The 15168-nt window shown below is 34.5% G+C and overlaps 1 protein-coding gene across 1 annotated transcript in view; it reads left to right on the top strand.

Moving 5' to 3' along the window:
• CFAP47 (cilia and flagella associated protein 47) overlaps positions 1–15168 on the top strand; it is a 343401-nt gene that overhangs the window by 91304 nt on the left and 236929 nt on the right. Inside the window, exons 34-35 of the mRNA XM_086608696.1 lie at positions 10586–10683; positions 10968–11084. Of these exons, the coding sequence (XP_086464822.1) occupies positions 10586–10683; positions 10968–11084 (215 nt within the window). The remainder of the gene's footprint in view (positions 1–10585; positions 10684–10967; positions 11085–15168) is intronic.

The raw sequence follows: 15168 nt of genomic DNA on the forward strand, positions 1-15168 counted from the left end.
ATGAATAACAGTGCAAACATACAGCAGTACTTTATACACACTCTGAGATTTCCTGATTTGAAATTCAAGAATACTTGAGATGAAGGTGGTACTTCTGTAAAGTCATACTAGACTTTTATTCTGGGAATTTGTTTAACTGTATTTTGTGCAAGCTTCTAGCATCACACCATTCTGCAGTAGTAAGTAGGTTTAAAATCTATATTGTATGTAAAATATTTTGAAGTTGCCATTTAGTACTGTAATATGGTACTTCCTTTACTGACAAATTTGTGTATCCCACTGAGCTATTTAACAATAATGTCCAGTTCCCATTCTCAATGTCACGCCTACTTATATAGACTGCTGTCATATCACCACTCAATTGTTACTTTTCCTTTATAGTTCCATAGTCTAATTTATTAATTTCTTATAAAGCCTCATTTCATACCTTTGATCATTAAAGGTCATCAGTTTCAAGATTTTTATGTGAATGTGTTAGATTTATTTGGAAAGTCTTATAAAATGTTAGCTTAACCCTATATATCTGTTTTTCAGTAACTCAGAATTTGAAAAAGTTACTTGTGGCTATATAACAGAAGATTTATCGTTTGTGAAGACATCTATTGTGTTTCCTTAGACATATATCAGTTGATTTTGTAACTGATAGCAAGAGTTTAACTTTTTTTATTGCTTGTGAAAACAGCAGAACAGCTTCACAAGAAATACAGTACTTTCTTTAAAGATTTATTGCTGTTCTTACCTTTTTATAGAAAAGAACTCTTAAGTAGATTAAACCAAATCTGATCCTTTAAGAGTTTTAACGCTTGATATAAAACCATTTTGTTCTTTCTGGATGGTCTTCTTATCCAGATAATACCAATACATCATACTTCTGTGTAACAACTTTTTTCATTTTCTATTGGAATTTTTCTTTTATGATTATTGATACTTTTTTGGTCTTTTTTTCCAGGATGAAAGTAATGTGGTGTGTGTGGCGGAAGAGTTGTTTAAGGGTAGTGTTTTTTGGGGAGGGCTAAACAGTGTTCTTCTACCAGAAAAAAAAAGATAATAATTTTGGCTTGCCAATTATTTTGTATGGTTTGTTTGATTTTTTTTTTTTTTTTTTTGGCAGGGAGGGACTTATGCCAAAGAGTACCTTTGTGTTTGTATTTAGAATAAAATTTGATATCATTTCTTCCTGGTTTTCAGAAGAGGAACCAACAGATTTAAAGATTTAATTTTCACTGTTAGCTATTTTGAAACAGTGAAATGTTTGACTTCATTACCATTGGGAACAACAGCTTGAGAGATTGCTGGGTACTCTTGATCTGATTAGCCACTTTTCTGGTATGTTTCTTTGAATAAAAACACTACTATCTATCTTCAGAGAGACACTTTGTTACCAAAAAAAAAGAAAAGAAAAATAATTTTTGAATATTATTTTTTAAAATATTTCTCTTAAAACAGATCTTTTTCTACAGTTGATGAGGCATAGAAGAGTGTGTTAGGGGAGGCATAAAGGGTGGCTTCAAAACATTGGAGGAACTGGAATAAAAGGGGATAGTGGAAAGTAAATTGTACATTTCTCGTGTTTGGCAGCACAAAGCAGATATAAACCAGTTTTATTAAGTCAGTGAGATAAAGCATACTGATGGATCAGTTAATAAAAGCAAAACTTGAAAAAAAAAACACAGTAAAGAAAAGGAGATAGGAAAGGGAGAAAGAGAACAGAAATAATCTGTTTTGTTCTTGTGTGCAAAGACTAAACTGACTATACCTGCAGTTTACTGGACAGGTGTTTGCCTAGATTGCTATAAAAATCTCTGAAAAAGAGATTCCATGGTCCACTTTAGGCGGTATCTGCCAGTATTTCCCACTCATTTCCGTTTAAAAGATTTTCCTATGTCTAGCCTAACCCAAAATTTCCCCTGCTAGAGTTTAAGTCCATCCTTTCTCTTCTAAAATGTGGTATGCAGTGAATCTTCTTTGCTTTTCTAGTAACTTTATACATATTTGCAAATTATTATATTCTGCTTCAGTTACTCCCTCTTCCCCCTCTTGGCAAAACAGTTCCATTCTCTCAGTCTTTCTGTGTACTTGGCTCATTTGTTTTCTGGTAAATTCTCTTAGTTGATCCATGTCTGTCTTGAAGTTTGATGCTAATTACTTGGGTTTTATACTGGGTGAGACTTTATTGGAAAGGAATAGAAGTGAAGGGATCAGTCTACCTGCTTAGGATACAACTCTCCTATTTATGAATCCTAGCAAAGTATTTGCTTTTTCTGCAATGATATGAGATTTGCAGTGATCTCCAGATTATTTTCTGTGGAACTTCCATCTATTCAATTTTCCATCTAGTACTTGTGTAATGAATTATTCTTAATTAAGTGTAATACACTGCACACATCATTATTGGATTTCATCCCATTTGTTTCAGATCATTACTCCAATTGTTCAAGAGCTTAAATTATAGTCCTTTCCTCATGAGTACTTGCAATGCATTCTTCTTCCCAGAGTAAATTCTTTCATCTGCTTGATATTATTTCCAGATTGGACTAAGGTAGTTTTCTGCTATTTTCCAAGTTGCAAATGAAAATAGTGAATAGTATACAATCTAGGACTTTGCATTTTGATTTGTGGACAGCTGACAGTTAGGCTTACTGTTTTTAAGAGAGTTTCATGCTCCACACAACAGTACCTTTTTCCTAGACTACCTTTTCCTTGCTTCCTTATGTGACCAAAATCTTACTGAAGTTAAAACCTCTCGTATTTCTCCTTTGTCCGCTGTATCTTCTACTTGTCAAACAGACAGAATTTGACTAAGAGGAGTTTATGGTGACTGTTGCGTGCTATTCTGCCAACAAATAGGTTGTTTGTCATTTTGTGTGGAATTGTTACAGATATTTCCTTGATTACCTCCATTTGGAAAATAGTTTTCTTATCCCGCAAAAAAATCCTGAGGCTTCAAATCTAATCATACAAATGTAAAAGTATTTATTTTTGTTTTAGTGAAAACTAGGAAAGATTTTGGCAAAAAAAACCCCACACTGAAAAAACCTCGTAGCCCAGTGTACTATTGATTCATCAGAAGAAGACCAAATCCAACCCAAAGAGTGACAGTGAAGATAGTTCATTCTTTTCTTTCTCTTTTTGGGAGAAGAGAGGGAAAACATGTAAATCTGCACACATTCCCACAAATTTTGGTTTTGACAAATCTGGTTTTTCTACGTTCAGGATGAATTAGGAGTGAGATTGTGAATTAAGTAATTGATTTAAAATATGTTCCAGGCACTTTTTAAAGGCCATAAAATTTTTAAAAACTCAGGGATCTGGACTTTTAAAATTAAAAAAATAAAATAAAATATGGAAATGAATTATTAGAGTGCCATAGCAAAACTTTGCTGCTTCTATCTGGAAATGCTTCATGACAAAAGAAAGAAGTGTGTCTTCAAGAGTTGGTTTAACCTGTCACAAGAAAGCTGAAGACAATGCTGTTATACTTGGTTGCTTCATGCATGCCACATGATTCCATTACAAATTAAAAATGAAATAGCCTACTAAAAATAAAAAAAATGCAGGAATTAAGTTAGTCCCAAGTCACTGGGTTGAGTATGAACGTTACTTCCTTCAGAGTTGAGTGGAATCAACAACTGAAACAAAACTACTCTCATTTTAGATCACTTACAAATGCCTCTTGCAGTATATTTTAGCTTTCCGTAACCACAGTAAATGTCTCAGTACGCTACATAAGAGTGACTGCACATTCCACTCCAAGTCAATCCTGCTTGTTTATTTTCTGTTATGAAGTGTTTTCACCTATTGTGGTGGGTGAGACAGAGTAAATGACAGCCTGGGATGGATCAGGATACTGGGATTTATTGAAGAAACAGCAAGGTCAGAGCTCTTATCCCATTTGCTAATTTCACACTGTCACTCGACAAAGCGCAATGTTCGCAAGGTCTCAAATTCACCCTGGCAGGGAGGTCACTACTGGTCTGAGAAGATCAGGCAAGAGCCATGTCAATTCATGCTGTGCTGCTGCCATAGTTACCAGTCTCAGGTGTCACTCTCCAAAGTCCCTGGGCATCTGCTGGCATTTGTCTCTATGCATCTCTCTGATCTTCAGGATCTGCTCCCACTTCTTTCCTCCAGTTAGAAACTTGTTCGTCTTCTTTCCAGTCCCCTGTTGTCTCTTTAAGACTGCTGCTTATTTTTGAGAATGCTTCTTTTTGGCCTCTCCTTCTTTCCGTAACTCCAAGTCCCCAGTTTTCCCAGTCTAAATAGCCTATGTGCAGAAGCATTCTTTTGTGATCAGCCTAATTAGTGCTTCTGTCTCATGCCTCTTCATTAATGGAAGGATTCAGAACGTGCCACTTTAGTCTAGTTGTTATCAAAATTTGCAACCCAGCCCCTATGGGATGCAGCTGGTGAGTAGCAAGAATCTGTCTCAGAATTCAGAAGTTCAATTTTGGACAATTTCCTCTCCCCTTCCCTCCTACCACACAGAGTTATCTGCTACCTGTTAGCATTCATGTTTTAAGCAATTTTTGGCCTACGACACCCATCAGTCAGGTTTTCATCATGACATTGGCTGAGAATCTTTATCTTAAAGATCCATTAGTAATTTTTTATTTTATATTTTTCTTTGCAAGAAGTAGCAATACGAATGAAATTTAATGCATTTATATGCTTAGAGGAAAATGAGATATCTTGAGTAAGACTTCTGATTTCCATTGTTTAATTCTGCTAAAATGGAGTAATTATCTTTAAAAACTTAATTATTTTAGAGTAGTTGTCTGGCAGGTTTTTTGATGTAATTAGGAAAAATACATTATGTTTTCTGACTAATTTATTCACAAGCATTTGAGTTAAGTAGGTTGACTGATAGAAGAATTAACCAGAAAATGACAAAAAATATTTATAAAAGTAATTAGTCAAAATGGGAAAATATTCCACTTTATGCAGTTTTTTTTCTTCATGCTCTGATTTATATAGGCTATAAAGCTATAGTTCAATAAATATTTTTTAACCAATACTGCTACCATGTTTTGTTTCCATAGGCACAGCCATTTATGTGACTGTGTGGTAAACCAGATTGGCGAGATCCAGTTTAAAAAGTAAATAAATGTTTTACCTTTTCTTTCTAAGCCAGCTTTATTCCCATACCCACTTTTCTGCCACATGGACAATTCTACCAGCATGAAAGAAAGGATTAGTGGAGACAGAATAAAGTACATAGGTATTAGGGACAACTGGTATTGCTTAAGCGTGCTCAAGTAATATTGCCACCAGAAGCCTGAAGGTAGCTAATGGTACACTTAGAGGATTTGAAGTTAAAATAGGATAAGCAATAAAGTTTATTTTGATCAGAGCATCAGGTTTAATGAATTTCCATAACCAGGCTGAGCAAATCAATCTAGATGACTAACCAGAAGAACGATTCAATATTGGACCTAATTTAAAATGAAAGCAGTAGTAGTTAATCTTAAAAAGTTAAAAATAAAAATGTGGAAATGGTGATTTATTAAAAAAAACCCGATATTGTGTACCAAGAGGGAGTCTGAGTTCTATTAATAAAAAAAAAAAGAGGCAGAAAGATTATTGAATTTTATAGGTCTCAGCTACGATCAATAATATGATGGATTTATTTATTCTTACTTTTCAGGAAGAAAGTAAGCTTTTAAAGATGTATTTTGTTAAAGTATTTTTAAAGTATTTGTTTTTGCAGTGACTACAGTAAATATTTTTGAAATAACTGCAAACAATTTACCATGGAGTTGGGATGAAATTAATGTCTCCTACTACAGACATTTGTAACACATTGGTCTGAATTTAGTTAAAATTAATAGTGTCCCAATTTAAATCTTGAGGCCCATATTTACTGTGTTCTATTCTTGTCATAGGTAACAGGGAGATGCTCTATATCCAGTGAGACTTCATCTTTTGTATCTTGCCCTTCAGAATTATCAATTCTTTGATAATAAAACTTTGAGTTTTCTACTGGAAAAAAGGTTGTTGCAGTTAAACAATAGGAAAAAATATTTCTGACACAGTGAATTTTTTTTTTCCTTATAAATTTACAAATGAATATTTTAATTTGAAGACTTACGGAAAATTAAATTTTCATTCTAATCCTCTTTCAAATACTGTGTTTTGATTATTTTTTTTAACTCAACACGTTTCATGAGTATTTAGAATAACATGTAAATTGATGTAGTTTTCTTTCTGTTCATATTAATGCAACAATGACAATAAAAGAAACCTCATTGAAGTCTAAATTGAATTAAAACTTTCTTTAGAAATGAAGATTTTTTTAGATAGTAATTTGAAATAGCTTTTTTTTTTGAATGTTCTAGAAGAATCTTGCTGTTTTCTGTAAAAGGGAGGAGAGAGTTTGTCTCTTTTTAAGCCAGTTCTTTTATTTAAAATATTAGAGTTTATTTTTTAATAATGAAAATGAAACAAAATAACACTTTACACACTCTCTTTTCTTCTGGAAGGCCTTATTTATTAATATAATTAATATATGATAGAACATATATTATATAATGATTCATTTGTAGTAAGATTTCCATCTGTCTTCTGATATGACAAATAGGTTTTGTGGAGGAGAGAAGGGAAGGATGCTGGCCAAGGTTATACCTATGTAGATCCAAGAGCTTAATGTTGTGAAAGCCACCTTGCTGAATGTAGTTGGATGTATTAACAGAGAATGGTCGGAAGAGATTGAATGGTGTGATGAAGCAGAGCACTGCAGACAGAGGTGTATTGCTTTCTTCTGAGGCTCTTTATTTGGCACTCATGCCACAAAGAAGGATCTTTCCTACAGAGTATGATTTTTTTCCTGAATGTTTACTTCTTTTATGTGTCACGTCATAAGAAGTCCTGTACAGAATTGTCTTCTAAGTAATTGGTTTTGACCTTTACTTCAAATGCATTTTTGGGTTGCTAATGGAAGACTGAATTCCTCCATATTTTTTTTTTTCTGTCAAAATCAGCAAAAGGTAGTCCTGAGGCTGTACCAAGGACTTCCTCAGAAAGTACTTAGTAATGAAAAATACTCTTTTTTTTTTTTTCATGTTTTCTGGAAAGGGCACTTTTTTTTTTGTTTGATAATTTTTAATTAAATTGTTTTGGGGAGCTTGTCTCCAAATAGTATAAATACACCAAACCATTAATATGTTGTGGTGAACCTAACCGGAAGACTATTGTATATAAAGGAGCTAAGTGATCCATATAACGTAAGTTAACCTGAGTTGGTGCAGGCCTGTGCTGTGCTATAGGTATCCCTTGGCTACAGGGTAAACTTAGCCAGCTTATTGTAACAGAGGAGCCTGTAGGCAGCTCCCACTTCATACCAGTGATTACACCACCAGCATGTCCTTCTCCTTAACTAAAACTGCAGCACCAAGTTCTCACCTGAGCATCCTTTTTATTTGATGGTAGAAATACTAGAAGAATTGTTTTATTTTAACAAAATCCTATAAGAGCTAACCGTCCCACAGACTGCATCTGTACAGCGTGCTGCATCCTGACAGGAGGTCAGTTCCAATGCTGCACAACTTGGGGTTCCCAGTGTCTGAAGGGCTGTAAGGTTATTTATAATAACCTCTTTTTTTTTTTCTACAGCATTAGCTCCAATAACTGGCAGTGATACTTCATGAAGTCTGAGTGTCTGTCTTAGTGGGATCTTAATGAACCAGCACCCCCTGGTGCAAAGCACATGTGCATCAAAATTTTGCTTCTAGATATTCATGAACAATCTTTAAAAATTCTCTAGGAATTTCACTCTTCTATGACATATAAAGTCTTAGTTTGATAAAATTCTCTTGTATGTTAGCTAGTGTATTTTATGAAAGCAAGTATTTTAAAATTAGCCTTTCCTAGAATTAATTTTTATTTGAGATTATAATTTGCTGTATTTGCATTCATATAGGATTCCATCTGAATGCACTTCCTATTTAATGATTTGCCCCATGGTTATTTTATTTCTTCCATTTGGTTCTTGAGTGGTTTATCTCTTAAATTTAGTCTGAAACAGTATTTACAATATTGTAGAAAAATTTTATAAGCTTACAACAAATCTGTTTGGTATAAATGAGGAGTTCCACAACCAAATTTATACCTGTAGCTGATAGTAGGTGCTTTATTGCAAATTTGATTTATCTGTACTTCTTGGGGGACCAATTGAAGTTACTTGAGATGAGGTTGATAAATTATGATCTGACATTAGTAGCAGCATCTCAAGCTACTCTTTTTTCCTGTCACTATTTTGCAGTCACACTTAATATCAAACAAAGTAGGTGAGTGAAGGCAATTGAGGAGGTATAAACTCGAGTAAAATAATTGCTAGTAAGTGCTAGTGAAAGAAACCCATTCTGAACATTCATAGTGTCTTCAACACTACATGGAGTGCTTACCACTGCTTCAGTTTAAGTTTAGGATTTTTTTTGCAGTTTGAATGTTTCTTTGATTTGTGACCTGGCTTTTGGACGATAACTTGCTTGGTTACATCAGCCTTGCTGACATCTGAAGGTACTTAGGAGTGGATAAGGTTACCTTAATGAATTTAATAATTTTTAATATACAACAGCCTACTTTCTTAGTCAGTGTCGTTTCGATAGTGGTTGTTCATAGGGTATGTAACATACCCTAAAATACCGTCTCAAGTTTAAAACCCTTAATATCGTGGATTGAAGTGTTACTTCTAGAGTGTAGTGTCATCTACTTTGTGAGAGCAAAAAATTCTGCATTCTTGACTGCTAAATGAGATCACTGTATTCCAAATGCATAGAGAGTCTATCCTCTTCTCTTTCTTGAACTTTCATTTAGTTTGTAGTATTCTTTCTGTAAAGGTAGAGACCTTTAAAATAGACACGATTCGTGCCCATGCTTTCATGTATTTCATCTTGTAGAATAAAGCTCTTAAAAAGGACAGACTTGAAACAAAGGTGTGAAATGTGTAACCTGGTGAAACATTTTATGCTTCTCTTCTTTTAAATTATTTCTATGTCAAGTATTGGTGTCTCTAAATTCTTCTTTTGCTAATGAAGACAGTGGACTGTTCTGAACATCGTTATATTACTGTCATAACAGTTCAGTGTTACAAACTTTTTAAAATCTTTTAACAGTAGCATTTTTGAAATCAAAGAACATTTCTTTATATTATAATGTTAAGATGTTTATTTGTTTATAATATGTAGGACATTTTTCATCATCTCAGATTCTGTAGCTTATCAGTGGATTTTTTTCAACTTAGGAAGCTTCGAACTTGATAAACAATACACTCTCTGTATGTATAGTGATATATATAATATATAATTTGTCCTGTATGAGAGAGCATGATCCCAGTCTGTTTGAAAACCTTGCCAGTGGTTGAAGTCCAAAATGTTCCCTAAATCTGGATGCTTGTACCTGAGACAGTAATGAAAACAAAGACAATTAAGCCGTAGGTATTTTTGCAATAGAAACGGCAAATAACAGCAGAAAAGGCATGATGCAATATTTGTGACCAGATCGCTCTCCTTAAAAAAAGGATCAACTTCTATGTGTTCATGCTTCACAAAGTGCATATTATCCAGCGAGCAAAGTATTGGTAGTTGGGTTTAAACAGTGATTTAAAAAATTTAGTTATTGGTATGTCAGTAACTATTTTTAGAAAGTATCTCAGGTTGAGACTTTTCAAATGACTGTATTCTTCTTATGATTTATAATGATGCTTAAGAACAAAAGTCTGTTGTTTAAATGCTGTATTAAATATTTAAGATATGGAATGATTCAAGTAAGAAATACTAATAAATAAACTATATTTACTTTCTTAATAATCAGTTTTATTTTGAATAAAACCATTAGAAATATAAAAAATAAGCTAACCTTGTGAGGTATAGGCCTTTACAACACAATTGTAGACATGTAGAATCATGGAATCATAGAAAGTTTTGGGTTGGAAGGGACCTCAAAGATCATCTAGTTCCAACCCCGCTGCCATGGGCAGGGACACCCTCCACTACACCAGGTTGCCCAAAGCCTCATCCAACCTGGCCTTGAACGCTTCCAGGGATGGGGCATCTATAACTTCTCTGGGCAACATGTTCTAGTGATCTATGCAGGGATTGAGCTGTCAGCTTTCATTTATATTGCATTTGTGCCAAATAATTTAATATGACCTTAAAGATAATTCATAACCTTTTCCTCCTTATGTATTTTGACCTTGAAACTTTAAATGATTCATGCATATTTTCCTGGGTTTCTGTAGCCCCATGAATGTTATACCTATAAAAATAGAAACGATTTACATGTTTAGGTTCCTAAGCTGTGAGGTTAAGTTTAGCTTACCTGCTTTCTCTTCCGTTATGATGAATACTCTTACATGCTGTATCAGAGTGTATGAATAATAGTTACAATATTCTAGGTGAGATTTTTCATGTTTTCAGCAATGACTCTGGAAGAGAATTATGCCTGGGAAATTCTACATCTAAATGGATGTTTGCTTTTTCTGTCCTTTCCTCTACTCAGTCATTTTGAATAGTCATCATAAATATCTAGAATGAAATTAAGCCTCTCAGGGGAAATGACTCTAATTCATCTTGCTCTGCTTTTAAATCAGGTGGAGTACCACCAATGAGATGGATTGTAAATTTTGACCGAGATCTTCTAGATGGTCTGGTATTGGCAGCACAGCTGGCAGCTTATTGTCCATATTTGGTAAGGACTTCTCTTAATATTGTGCAAGTTTTATACAGTTTATTAACTTAAGTGGGTTTATTGAGGCCTTATTTTCCTTTGGGACTGTTGGCTTATGTGATTTTTAAAAAGAAACAAAAGCAAATCTAGAATGATTATTTCAATATTAATTTTTCTTTAAGTATATTCTTAACAGGGAATTTTAGTTCAAAATTTAGATCTTATGGTTTGCAAAAGGAGTGAAAATACAAACAGTATTTTTGCTTAGTGGAAGATGAAGAGTTTGTTTTCTCTTTCTTCTCTAGATCACTACTCACTTTGTAAGGATGTACACTAATCCAAGAACTCCTGAACAGTTTCTGCACAACTGTTTGATACTTGTCAATGCCATGCATGCTGTCAGGCTGGCTATAGACATAAAGGTAAATGAGTTTGTACTAGCAGTTCTTACATGCTTTTGAATTATTCTTTTCACTTTTATGATAGTAATATTGTACATCAGGTTAAGGTGAGATTTTAGTGAAACAATTTTGTTTCATGATGTGCTACTGTATGATGGAAACCAAAATACTGCTTCATATAAATACACTTAATTACAAGTAATTTCCATAATTCCTTGCTTTTTAGAATCAGATATATACAACTAGCTGAATATAAGATTAATTCAGTTCAGATTTTAGCATTGAAAATCACACAGTGAAAACCTGAGTGGAATTTATTGTTAACAATCTAAAGCAATTTATAAAAAAATGTGTTGAAGAAAAAGAAAATGCACATGAACATAAAAGAGAGTGGTAAAAAATTCTGTGAATGTCTGGTGACACTTATGTGAATCTACCTAATCATGAAGATTCTGTCCCAGATTTGATGCACACAGAAATCAGTGTATTTGGACTTCTGGTGAGTGCAACATTGTAAGCTGTCAGCTTCTGATGTCCTGTTTAGGGAGGAATATGATGTTGTTGATGTCAGTTTCTTCTTCAATCTAGGATCCGCTTGGGATCATTTTTATATGTTTCGTAACATGCTTTACATCTCTGTCTTTTTTCATTGGCCTACAGATCCAAATTTTCTATATGTAGTGCCCGTTACATATGTTAGATATTATTTCATTGTTCTTTTTGTTGCCTCTAATACCAGTTTTCTCCTGCTCCCAGTCTGCATTTTTTTAATTGGCCATTTGTGAGTTATTTATAGCTGTGGGTTCTAGTAGTACCATACAAAGATAAAAGTAAAACAAATCGGTCACAGAGGCCTGATCAATTAAAAAAGTTACTGTCACAGCTAAACCAAGTAGAGCAAATCTCTACAAGCTGGTCAACAAACCTTCAGACAGAGAAGCCTTGTCAAATCCTGGTGCTGAGGCCTTGTAAATTCAGTACAAAGCTTATGGTCTATTAACAGCAATGGCAAGGCTGTGTTACAGGGTTACATGTTCATAGACGTTCGTGCTCTTATCTTCCATCTGCTGGTTGCATGTTAGTTACTGAACTATTACCTATTTAAAATAGCAGATTCCCTCCTATTTTCCTTTTCTTCATTGCTCCTGGAGTCATTAAAAATCCTGTCCTTACCAAAACTAGTAAATTGCTTAAGGTCACATCTTTCTCTTAAGAATTTTGATTGATTCAGCTTCTATTATGAGCAAAGTGATTGTCAGGGGCTCTGATGGGCTGGGTGTGGAGCATATTAGGCTGGCTAGAAGGCCAGAAGAGAATACAGTAGAATGACACAGTGTTTGTTGGTGTATGAGGAAACTTTGCAAAGGAATTAATAGTATTAGGAATCAGAGGTAGAGGTGTGGTGTGAACAAAGTGGTATGAAAGAAAGCTCAATTACAACTTTTCTTTTCCCTTTCCATTTGATTGTGTTATGACTACAGGGAAAAACTGCAATTTCCAATTGTGACAGCTACTGTCTTGCTCCCACATCCCCATACAGATATGCTGTTGTAAATGGCTTTGCTATGAGAGGCTAAACCAAGAAAATCTACTGTTTCCTATACTGTGACTGACAGGAAGAATAAAAAGATAATCTTCCAAATGAAGGCATATTTTTCCTCAACTTCTAGTAAGAAAACCAGGCAGTTCAGCACATGAAGACAAAGGCTGGATGCCAGATATGCAAAAGGAATTAACCACATTAAAGATGGTGTTACACTGGAATCAAAATAGTTAAAAAATTTCTTAATAACCAGTGCTGTTAAATCGACATTTGTAAAGCCCCATCCTTTAGACAAAGTTAATGATTTACCTTGAATAGAAAAGTGAATAGCAGACCACCTGACAATGTGGTTTGTACTAAACAATGTGATTAATTAAATAACAATGTAATGTAATTAAATACTGCCACTCTGTGTGTGGATCGGCGTATTGCACACCGGGTGAATGAACCCCAGATTTTGGGACAACAGTGGCAGCAGAGCTTCAGGACAGTCTCCTTAACGCACTTCGTGTTTTAAGACTGCACAAGCCAAGACGTATTAGGTCTGGAATAGGTGATGCTTTCAATCACTTTAAAATCTAAGATTCTCTGATAAAGAAGTTTAACTGTCTGGAAGACTTCAGCTGCAAGTTTAAATGATACCTCTAATGGAGTTCAAGGCTTTTAAATCCTCTTAAGAATTAAGATATAGGCTTAAGATGGAGTACTTTGGGCAAGAAATTCTTTGTTTCCACTTTCTAATCATGACTGATAGTTTGCCTTGGAGAATTAATGATGTCTTTCTATGTATTTTTGCTTTGTGTTTGATGTTTTTAAGTTCTAAAATGCTTTGATTTGAAGAAGATCCAATTGAAATGGTGGATAACAGCGATATGGAGGGAATGTATGTGACAAGGATAGGTTAGGATAGATTAGGAGAGAGAATGCAGTGATTTGGGATAGCCAGTAGAGGAACTCGATTTGCTACTGACTGATTTAAAATTTGGGCCAACAATACTGACATTTATATTTAGGACCAAGTAAAAGGGAGGATATTTTCAAACAAGATATTAGAAGATGTTGTGAGTTAAGTCAGAGTGTTAAGAAGCTGATAATGAATGTGGCTGTTCTGTTGAAATGAAGAGAGGAATTCAGCATTGTGGAGTAGAAAGCAGTGAAACTGGGCAATAGCATGGCCATATGAGCAAGAAAGGGGTCAGACTTGAGTCTGACAAGAGTTGAATCTGAAGTGAAGGAGAGAAAGAAGATGCTATCAGCAGCCAATGGAGAAGAAGAAAGAAATGCAGCAACGTAGAATTTTTTTTCATTTCCAGTATATGTAAGAATTTTTCCTTGAGGTAGCCTCCAGGTTATTGTATGCACTTAGAAAGGTAGCTTCATGGCTGTCACTTAATATTTCAGTCATACTTTTATTATAATCATCTCTAAAGATGATTAATACTTTTTTGTCTTTGGTTTCTTGTACTTTAGTAAGGAGCTATTAGCTTGGTAAATAAGGCAACTTCTTGACAAAAGTAACTTTAAGGAAAAGGATTTATTTCTTAATTCTTAGTTATTTGACTAAAATATTTGTGAAACTGCAAATACACAGATAAAACTCTGTATCTGTCTGTCCACCAATCTATAACGTAAATGCAAATACCTTGGTGTCTTGGTTTTGACTGGGACAGAGTTGTTTTTTCTTTTTAGCAGCTGGAAGAGCTGTGTGTTTTAGTATGGGATTTGTTATGAGAAGATTATTGATAGTACAGTTTTACCAGTGTGCAGAAGCACAACAGGCTTGGAGGGCATGGCTGGGACAAAGGGCCCACAATTCCTAATTTATGATTAGAACATAGACTTAGGATTGAGGGCTGCATTGGCCAATGGCGTATTCCATATCATGCAAGATCATGCCCAGTATATAGGCGAGGGCTGACCGGTAAGTTGGAAATTTTCTTCAGAGGGTGCTGTCTCTCTCCACCCCCCACCCCCTCCCCTGGGGCTCTCACTCGTCTGGGATTGCAGTGTCGGGACTTAACTGTTTCAGAATCGTTTGCTGGGATGGGACAATTGTTCACTGGGTGATAAGCAATTACACTGTGCATCACTTTTTAAATATTTTTTTTAAATATATATTCATATATTATTATTATTTTACCATTATTACTACTACTTCTTCTACCATTCTTATCTCAGCCCATGAGTCCCCTTCCCTTTTCCCCCTTAATTCTCTTCCCCGTTCCCCAGTGATGGTGAGGGTGAGTCAGTGGTTGTATGGCATTTAGTTACTGACTGAATTAAACTGTTCTGCTTGGTTTGCCTGAGATAGGAATCTGATATTAATGTCTGGTCTTATATTCAGAACATAGAAGAAATAAACGAGTTAAAAATTACTTTTATTTGTTAGAGTAGCAATTTTCGTCTTATACGTATCTTTCATACTGTATTCTGGAAAAATACTTGAAGAGAGTTGTAAAGGACTGAATCTTCCTAAGCATCCTTATAAAAGTGAATGCAAAAACTATTTGCTTTGATTTGTAAGCATGATAAATCAGAGCATTAGATAAAGAATATTTGACT

This window comes from Tauraco erythrolophus, chromosome 1 (assembly GCF_009769465.1).
Source record: "Tauraco erythrolophus isolate bTauEry1 chromosome 1, bTauEry1.pri, whole genome shotgun sequence".
Classification (NCBI taxonomy): domain Eukaryota; kingdom Metazoa; phylum Chordata; class Aves; order Musophagiformes; family Musophagidae; genus Tauraco; species Tauraco erythrolophus.